This window comes from Protomyctophum bolini (assembly GCF_963924005.1).
Source record: "Protomyctophum bolini genome assembly, chromosome: 15".
Classification (NCBI taxonomy): Eukaryota; Metazoa; Chordata; class Actinopteri; order Myctophiformes; family Myctophidae; genus Protomyctophum; species Protomyctophum bolini.
The window spans coordinates 4,864,940-4,874,403 of record NC_137876.1 but is presented as its reverse complement, the minus strand read 5'-3'; the positions used below and the strand labels follow the sequence as shown (position 1 = coordinate 4,874,403).

At 46.3% G+C, this 9,464-nt stretch overlaps 2 protein-coding genes across 2 annotated transcripts; both read right to left on the bottom strand.

Moving 5' to 3' along the window:
- Positions 1-4,601: 4,601 nt before the first annotated feature.
- LOC308329230 (kelch domain-containing protein 3-like) lies at positions 4,602-5,375 on the bottom strand (the record flags this gene model as incomplete). Its single annotated transcript, XM_080783435.1, has 1 exon — positions 4,602-5,375. The coding sequence occupies one exon, from the start codon at positions 5,373-5,375 to the stop codon at positions 4,602-4,604; it is 774 nt and encodes a 257-aa protein (XP_080639561.1).
- A 1,776-nt stretch (positions 5,376-7,151) lies between these two features.
- On the bottom strand, positions 7,152-7,919 carry LOC308329229 (kelch domain-containing protein 3-like; the record flags this gene model as incomplete). Its single annotated transcript, XM_080783434.1, has 1 exon — positions 7,152-7,919. One exon carries the CDS (start codon positions 7,917-7,919, stop codon positions 7,152-7,154), a length of 768 nt encoding a protein of 255 aa, XP_080639560.1.
- Between the last annotated feature and the right edge of the window lie 1,545 nt (positions 7,920-9,464).

The window sequence follows — 9,464 nt, the reverse complement described above, 5'->3', positions numbered from 1 at the left end:
TTAGTGGATGAGAGAGAGACTTGGCCGTGTTATGTTTGTTATTTGTTTGTTCTGATTCTCAGTATGACTGCGAAGAAACTGCCTTCACGGTTTCCATAGCAACCAACCACTGGCTTAACCCATTCTGACCTGAGATCAGATTCATACGAGGTTTCCACTGGACACACACTGGTCTGATTGAACCCATTCTGACCTGAGATCAGATTTTAAAAATGTCAGTCGCTCTTCGATTTTTCAAAAAACAGCAGACCTACAAGCTCGTAGCGCGCCACTCGGTGGCGCGCTATGAGCTTGTAGATCTGCTGTTTTTCAATAGCTAAAGCACGACATGATGCTAACACCAGAATGGGTTCCTGTTCAGAATGGGTTAATTGACGGGGGAATGAAAGTGATGTGACGGAAGCATTGAAGACAAACTTTTTTTGTTAGTCATTAAGATGGTACTTTTAGGGACTTTTGACATGAAAATACACAAACAGAATTAATTTTTCTTTCCTTTTTTTGCATCTATTATATCGTTGCTGTCGTTCAGGCAACTTTTATCTCCGTTTTTTCCCTACCATGAATTAACCCATTTCGACCGAGAACGATTCTACAAAATGTCTTCAGAATCCTGACAGTTTTCTGAAAAACACCGGCATGTTTCTATTATGTCAGTCGTTCTCAAACATTTTCATGTCAAGGACCCCCAAAAATATATGTAATTGGCCGCCGACCCCCATCAGAAAATACGTTCCCCCCCCAATAATTAGCTCTGGATCAGAATCCAAGTACCTATCAAAGCCGATCTAGTGACTTCCAAAGGTTCCCTTTGCTAACACAAAGCAGCATTCTCTATTAAGCCCAACACACACCGTCTGTGAACGCCGCCCGTCAAAACAGTATATAACCCGTTATTTTCAATGAACGTTTCCCACGTTCACACCTCGCCTCACGCTCCGATACGCCACCGTTCTATTTTCCAGGCGTTGCCGCGCGGCAACGACTGTGCCGCGTCGCTACGCACCCGCTTCACAGACGGTGTGTGTTGGGCTTCAGTGCTCCTTTTGATTGGAATGAGATCAAGAAGTCCTTAAAAAAATCACATCACTGCCTTCCCTGGGACATTTCAGGGAAATTATTTCCGGCAACTTTTGATCAACATTGTAATTGTTTTAATTAATTATCTGTCTATCTCTTATAGTTCTTTAGTTTTGGTATCATATTTTTTCTGATTCGTATATTTAAGATTTCGGTTGTAAATTGCTGAATTGTTGATCTGTGTTCTGTATTTGTTTGTATGTCAGAGTTATAATAAATAACTAAAATAAATTAAGGTCCTGTACCATGCGTACCTGCAGAACAATGCCACGGAACCCGTGGTATGGTGCTCAGACAATGTCATGTCAAGGACCCCCAAAATGATATGCATTTGGCAGCGGACCCCCCGGTTGATAATTGTCACTGTACGTGCTAGTGTACGGGCTGGAGTCTAGTGTGGAAACCAGACAAATCTGCCGTGCAGTTTTTTTTGTTTGTTTTCCCTTCGTAGAGATCTGGTCTGGCACTGTTCAGTTGTGATTGCATTTCACTCCTGAATGAATAAGAGAAACATTAAAAGTCCATAGACTTGGCTGCCACATGCTGCCGTGCATGTCTGAAAGCAGGACGCCGGAGAGGCTACACAGCACCGCTCAAAAACACCACAGCACTTCCTCCCAACACTGCTTTGTGTTCGCCCCGGAGCCGTTTGTCCGCGAGGGAGTCGGTTCGGGACTCCCCTCTGCTCCGTTATTGGTCAGCGAAGTATACAGGTTGACTCCCACTTCCTATGCCAGGTTTTCCAACTATTTACACCTTCGCTTGCGTCTTGGAAGGTTCTTCTTAGTCATCATGGCTGCCAGTTCCCACCTGATGTTGTGTGGGAGTCCGGACTGCTCCAGTTCGTACTGAATGACCGTCAGCTTGCAAAGCGTCTTGAGACTGGGACTGAGGTCCAAGATGTACAGATCATACCTGTACCGGCCTGATGCTTCTTCAGTACCTCCACAGATGATGCCACGATCTCCCACCATGCAACAGCAGCCGCCAGTCACCCTTAACAGGTCAGTCACATTGAGCTTAACCTGCTTCCAGGAGAATGTCTCCGGACTGAATTTCCACAGAACATTAGCAATGACCTCATTCCAGTTCTCACTACCAAATATGTACAGCTCTCCATTGTAGACAAAGGCTGAATGACCCCTGTGTCCTTCTGGAAGAGGCTGTGCAGAAGACGTGCTCTGCCAGAGGTTGGTCTCCGTGTCAAACACTCTGATCACACTCTGACACTTCTGGTCCCCATATCCACCAAATACAAACATCTTTGTCCCGATGATGGAGGCAGTGTGAAATGCTGAATATAACGCCAGAGTTCCTCCGGAAGGAATTAAAATCCAGACCATCGTGGTGGTGTCCAGCTTGTAGGTGTCATTAATGACTCCACCCATCTGGTTATTTCCTCCATAGACATACATGTCCTTCCTCAAGACACAGGCCGAGTGGCCGCACCTCGCCTCTGGAACGCTCCCAGAAACCTCGGCATTGAGCCATCTGTGGGTGTCGACGTCAAATCCATAAAGCATGTTGTTGCAAAGCTTTCCTCCATTCATACACATTCCACCCCATATGTAGACAATATCTCCAATGAGCACAGCCGTGTGGTTTTTGCGACTGAAGGGAACCTCAGGGCGGCGCTCTCCTCGTGTGGTTGTCACTGATGTCACATCAGGGGGCAACGTAGTCAATCTCAGAGACACTGTATCAAAGACGCTCACAATATGATATCTTACACGTCTAGCATTCAGACGGGAACCGCCAAAGACGTACACTTTGTGTCCCACCGCTACATAACTACCATTCTTATGGATGACATCTGGGTCTACTCTCAGCTTGACTATAGAGGGAAACATCTGACAGACTGGGAGCTCACTGTTTGAAACCACACCGTTAACACCTTGCTCTGTAAGACAGACTGGGAGGTCACTGTTTGAAACCACACCGTTAACACCTTGCTCTGTAAGACAGACTGGGAGCTCACTGTTTGAAACCACACCGTTAACACCTTGCTCGGTAAGACAGACTGGGAGCTCACTGTTTGAAACCACACCGTTAACACCTTGCTCTGTAAGACGGACTGGGAGCTCACTGTTTGAAACCACACCGTTAACACCTTGCTCTGTAAGACAGACTGGGAGCTCACTGTTTGAAACCACACCGTTAACACCTTGCTCTGTAAGACGGACTGGGAGCTCACTGTTTGAAACCACACCGTTAACACCTTGCTCTGTAAGACAGACTGGGAGCTCACTGTTTGAAACCACACCGTTAACACCTTGCTCTGTAAGACAGCGTTACTGGACATGACACCATTTATATATAGGAGGAGAGTCTGTGATGTCAGTACTATGATGTCATCAGTACTATGATGTCATCAGTACTATGATGTCATCAGCAATCATCACAGGCTTGGAGTTGTCTGCCCGGCAGCCACGATCTACCACAATACAGGATGTTATTAATATCATGTACAATAAAAATCACACTCATGTCTATGAGTGGCTATGGGGATTTCAATGAAAAAAAAATAAAAAAATACATGAACCTGAGTACTGGCGCCCTCTACTGAAAGTGACTTCAGACTTCGGTGCTCTAGTATACAGGATGATATTAATATAATATACAATAAATCATTTTAGTACCGTTTTTTTCCGCTGCACATAAATATGGTGCCTGAGAGTCATACGACCAATCACATGGAAGCAAAAGAACATACGACCAATCACGTCAAAGTACAAGAACATACGACCAATCACGTCAAAGTAAAAGAACATACGACCAATCACGTGGAACTAAAAGAACAGCAGCTCCAATGAGATGTGTGCCTGTGCTGAGACTGAGAGCCAATCAGGGGAAGGTGCTGTCTCACATTCCTGGAGTTACGTCACGTCATGAACAACCATTGTTTCTGACCGAGGCTGAGTCAACTCATATGCTGACTTGTATATTGTTGATCTGTGTTCTGTATTTGTTTGTATGTCAGAGTTATATTAAATAACTAAAATAAATTAAGGTCCTGTACCATGCGTACCTGCGGAACAATGCCACGGAACCCGTGGTATGGTGCTCAGACAATGCCATGTCAAGGACCCCCAAAATTATATGTATTTTATCAACCTGGACCCCCAGGTTGATAATTGTCACTGTACGTGCTAGTGTACGCGGGCTGGAGTCTAGTGTGGAAACCAGACAAATCTGCAGTGCAGTTGTTTTTTTAGTTTTCCCTTCGTAGAGATCTGGTCTGGCACTGTTCAGTTGTGATTGCATTTCACTCCTGAATGAATAAAAGAAACATTGAAAGTCCATAGACTTGGCTACCACATGCCATGCATGTCTGAAAGCAGGACGTTGGAGAGGCTACACAGCACCGCTCAGAAACACCACAGCACTTCCTCCCAACACTGCTTTGTGTTCGCCCCGGAGCCGTTTGTCCGCGAGGGAGTCGGTTCGGGACTCCCCTCTGCTCCGTTATTGGTCAGCGAAGTATACAGGTTGACTCCCACTTCCTGTGCCAGATTTTCCAACTATTTACACCTTCGCTTGCGTCTTGGAAGGTTCTTCTTAGTCATCATGGCTGCCAGTTCCCACCTGATGTTGTGTGGGAGTCCGGACTGCTCCAGTTCGTACTGAATGACCGTCAGCTTGCAAAGCGTCTTGAGACTGGGACTGAGGTCCAAGATGTACAGGTCATACCTGTACCGGCCTGATGCTTCTTCAATACCTCCACAGATGATGCCACGATCTCCCACCATGCAACAGCAGCCGCCAGTCACCCTTAACGGGTCAGTCACATTGAGCTTAACCTGCTTCCAGGAGAATGTCTCCGGACTGAATTTCCACAGAACATTAGCAATGTCCGCACCCAAGTCCTCACTACCAAATATGTACAGCTCTCCATTGTAGACAAAGGCTGAATGACCCCAGCGTCCTTCTGGACGAGGCTGTCCATAAGACGTGCTCTGCCAGAGGTTGGTCTCTGTGTCAAACACACTGATGTTGTCAGCCTCCTGGTCCCCATCTCTACCAAATACAAACATCTTTGTCCCGATGATGGAGGCAGGGTGAAATGCTGAATATGCCGCCAGAGTTCCTCCGGGGTGAATTAAAGTCCAGACCATCGTGGTGGTGTCCAGCTTGTAGGTGTCATTAGTGACTCCACCCATCAGCTTATTTCCTCCATAGACATACATGTCCTTCCTCAAGACACAGGCTGAGTGGCCCCACCTCGCCTCTGGAACGCTCCCAGAAACCTCGGTAGTGAGCCATCTGTGGGTGTCGACGTCAAATCCATAAAGCATGTTGTTGCAAAGCTTTCCATTCATACACCTTCCACCCCATATGTAGACAATATCTCCAATGAGCACAGCCGTGTGTTTTTTGCGACTGAAGGGAACCTCAGGGCGGCGCTCTCCTCGTGTGGTTGTCACTGATGTCACATCAGGGGGCAACGTGGTCCATCTCAGAGACACTGTATCGAAGACGCTCACATTATGATATTTTACACGTCTAGCATTCAGACGGGAACCTCCAAAGACGTACACTTTGTGTCCCACCGCTACATAACTACCATTCTTATGGATGACTTCTGGGTCTACTCTCAGCTTGACTATAGAGGGAAACATCTGACAGACTGGGAGCTCACTGTTTGAAACCACACCGTTAACACCTTGCTCTGTAAGACAGACTGGGAGCTCACTGTTTGAAACCACACCGTTAACACCTTGCTCTGTAAGACAGACTGGGAGCTCACTGTTTGAAACCACACCGTTAACACCTTGCTCTGTAAGACAGACTGGGAGCTCACTGTTTGAAACCACACCGTTAGCACCTTGCTCTGTAAGACAGCGTTACTGGACATGACACCATTTATATATAGGAGGAGAGGACAGTCTGTGATGTCAGTACTATGATGTCATCAGTACTATGATGTCATCAGCAATCATCACAGGCTTGGAGGTTTCTGCCCGGCAGCCACGATCTACCACAATACAGGATGTTATTAATATCATGTACAATAAAAATCACACTCATGTCTATGAGTGGCTATGGGGATTTCAATGAAAAAAATAAAATAATACATGAACCTGAGTACTGGCGCCCTCTACTGAAAGTGACTTCAGACTTCGGTACTCTAGTATACAGGATGATATTAATATAATATACAATACAAATCACAACTGTGTTGAAACTTTTAGTACCGTTTTTTTCCGCTGCACATAAATATGGTGCCTGAGAGTCATACGACCAATCACATGGAAGCAAAAGAACATACGACCAATCACGTCAAAGTAAAAGAACATACGACCAATCACGTCAAAGTAAAAGAACATACGACCAATCACGTCGAACTAAAAGAACAGCAGCTCCAATGAGATGTGTGCCTGTGCTGAGACTGAGAGCCAATCAGGGGAAGGTGCTGTCTCACATTCCTGGAGTTACGTCACGTCATGAACAACCATTGTTTCTGACCGAGGCTGAGTCAACTCATATGCTGACTTGTATATTGTTGATTTGTGTTCTGTATTTGTTTGTATGTCAGAGTTATAATAAATAACTAAAATAAATTAAGGTCCTGTACCATGCGTACCCGCGGAAACAATGCCACGGAACCCGTGGTATGGTGCTCAGACAATGTCATGTCAAGGACCCCCAAAATTATATGTATCTGGACCCCCAGGTTGATAATTGTCACTGTACGTGCTAGTGTACGCGGGCTGGAGTCTAGTGTGGAAACCAGACAAATCTGCAGTGCAGTTTTTTTTTTTTTTTTCCTTCGTAGAGATCTGGTCTGGCACTGTTCAGTTGTGATTGCATTTCACTCCTGAATGAATAAGAGAAACATTAAAAGTCCATAGACTTGGCTGCCACATGCTGCCGTGCATGTCTGAAAGCAGGACGTTGGAGAGGCTACACAGCACCGCTCAAAAACACCACAGCACTTCCTCCCAACACTGCTTTGTGTTCGCCCCGGAGCCGTTTGTCCGCGAGGGAGTCGGTTCGGGACTCCCCTCTGCTCCGTTATTGGTCAGCGAAGTATACAAGTTGACTCCCACTTCCTATGCCAGATTTTCCAACTATTTACACCTTCGCTTGCGTCTTGGAAGGTTCTTCTTAGTCATCATGGCTGCCAGTTCCCACCTGATGTTGTGTGGGAGTCCGGACTGCTCCAGTTCGTACTGAATGACCGTCAGCTTGCAAAGCGTCTTGAGACTGGAACTGAGGTCCAAGATGTACAGGTCATACCTGTACCGGCCTGATGCTTCTTCAGTACCTCCACAGATGATGCCACGATCTCCCACCATGCAACAGCAGCCGCCAATCACCCTTAACGGGTCAGTCACATTGAGCTTAACCTGCTTCCAGGAGAATGTCTCCGGACTGAATTTCCACAGAACATTAGCAATGTCCTCACTCCAGTTCTCACCACCAAATATGTACAGCTCTCCATTGTAGACAAAGGCTGAATGCCTCCAGTGTCCTTCTGGAAGCAGCTGTGCAGAAGACGTGCTCTGCCAGAGGTTGGTCTCCGTGTCAAACACTCTGATGTTGGCGGCCTCCTGGTCCCCACCAAATACAAACATCTTTGTCCCGATGATGGAGGCAGTGTGAAATGCTGAATATAACGCCCGAGTTCCTCCGGGGTGAATTAAAGTCCAGACCATCGTGGTGGTGTCCAGCTTGTAGGTGCCATTAGTGACTACACCCAGATTCTTCAGTCCTCCATGGACATACATGTCCTTCCTCAAGACACAGGCTGAGTGGCCCCACCTCGCCTCTGGAACGCTCCCAGAAACCTCGGTAGTGAGCCATCTGTGGGTGTCGACGTCAAATCCATAAAGCATGTTGTTGCAAAGCTTTCCATTCATACACCTTCCACCCCATATGTAGACAATATCTCCAATGAGCACAGCCGTGTGTTTTTTGCGACTGAAGGGAACCTCAGGCCGGCGCTCTCCTCGTGTGGTTGTCACTGATGTCACATCAGGGGGCAACGTGGTCCATCTCAGAGACACTGTATCGAAGACGCTCACATTATGATATTTTACACGTCTAGCATTCAGACGGGAACCTCCAAAGACGTACACTTTGTGTCCCACCGCTACATAACTACCATTCTTATGGATGACTTCTGGGTCTACTCTCAGCTTGACTATAGAGGGAAACATCTGACAGACTGGGAGCTCACTGTTTGAAACCACACCGTTAACACCTTGCTCTGTAAGACAGACTGGGAGCTCACTGTTTGAAACCACACCGTTAACACCTTGCTCTGTAAGACAGACTGGGAGCTCACTGTTTGAAACCACACCGTTAACACCTTGTTCTGTAAGACAGACTGGGAGCTCACTGTTTGAAACCACACCGTTAACACCTTGTTCTGTAAGACAGACTGGAAGCTCAGCTCACTGTTTGAAACCACACCGTTAACACCTTGTTCTGTAAGACAGCGTTACTGAACATGACACCATTTATATATAGGAGGAGAGTCTGTGTTGTCAGTACTATGATGTCATCAGTACTATGATGTCATCAGTACTATGATGTCATCAGCAATCATCACAGGCTTGGAGTTGTCTGCCCGGCAGCCACGATCTACCACAATACAGGATGTTATTAATATAATATACAATAAAAATAAAAACAACTGTTGAAACTTTTAGTACCGTTTTTTTCCGCTGCACATACATATGGTGCCTGAGAGTCATACGACCAATCACATGGAAGCAAAAGAACATACGACCAATCACGTCAAAGTAAAAGAACATACGACCAATCACGTCAAAGTACAAGAACATACGACCAATCACGTCGAACTAAAATAACAGCTGCTCCAATGAGATGTGTGCCTGTGCTGAGACTGAGAGCCAATCAGGGGAAGGTGCTGTCTCACATTCCTGGAGTTACGTCACGTCATGAACAACCGTTTGTACAAATGTGTTTCTGACCGAGGCTGAGTCAACTCATATGCTGACTTGTATATTGTTGATCTGTGTTCTGTATTTGTTTGTATGTCAGAGTTATAATAAATAACTAAAATAAATTAAGGTCCTGTACCTACGTACCCGCGGAAACAATGCCACGGAACCCGTGGTATGGTGCTCAGACATTGTCATGTCAAGGACCCCCAAAATGATGTGTATTTTATCAACCTGGACCCCCAGGTTGATAATTGTCACTGTACGTGCTAGTGTACGGGCTGGAGTCTAGTGTGGAAACCAGACAAATCTGGGACTGAATGAATAAGAGAATCATTAAAAGTCCATAGACTTGGCTGCCACATGCTGCCGTGCATGTCTGAAAGCAGGACGTTGGAGAGGCTACACAGCACCGCTCAGAAACACCACAGCACTTCCTCCCACCACTGCTTTGTGTTCGCCCCGGAGCCG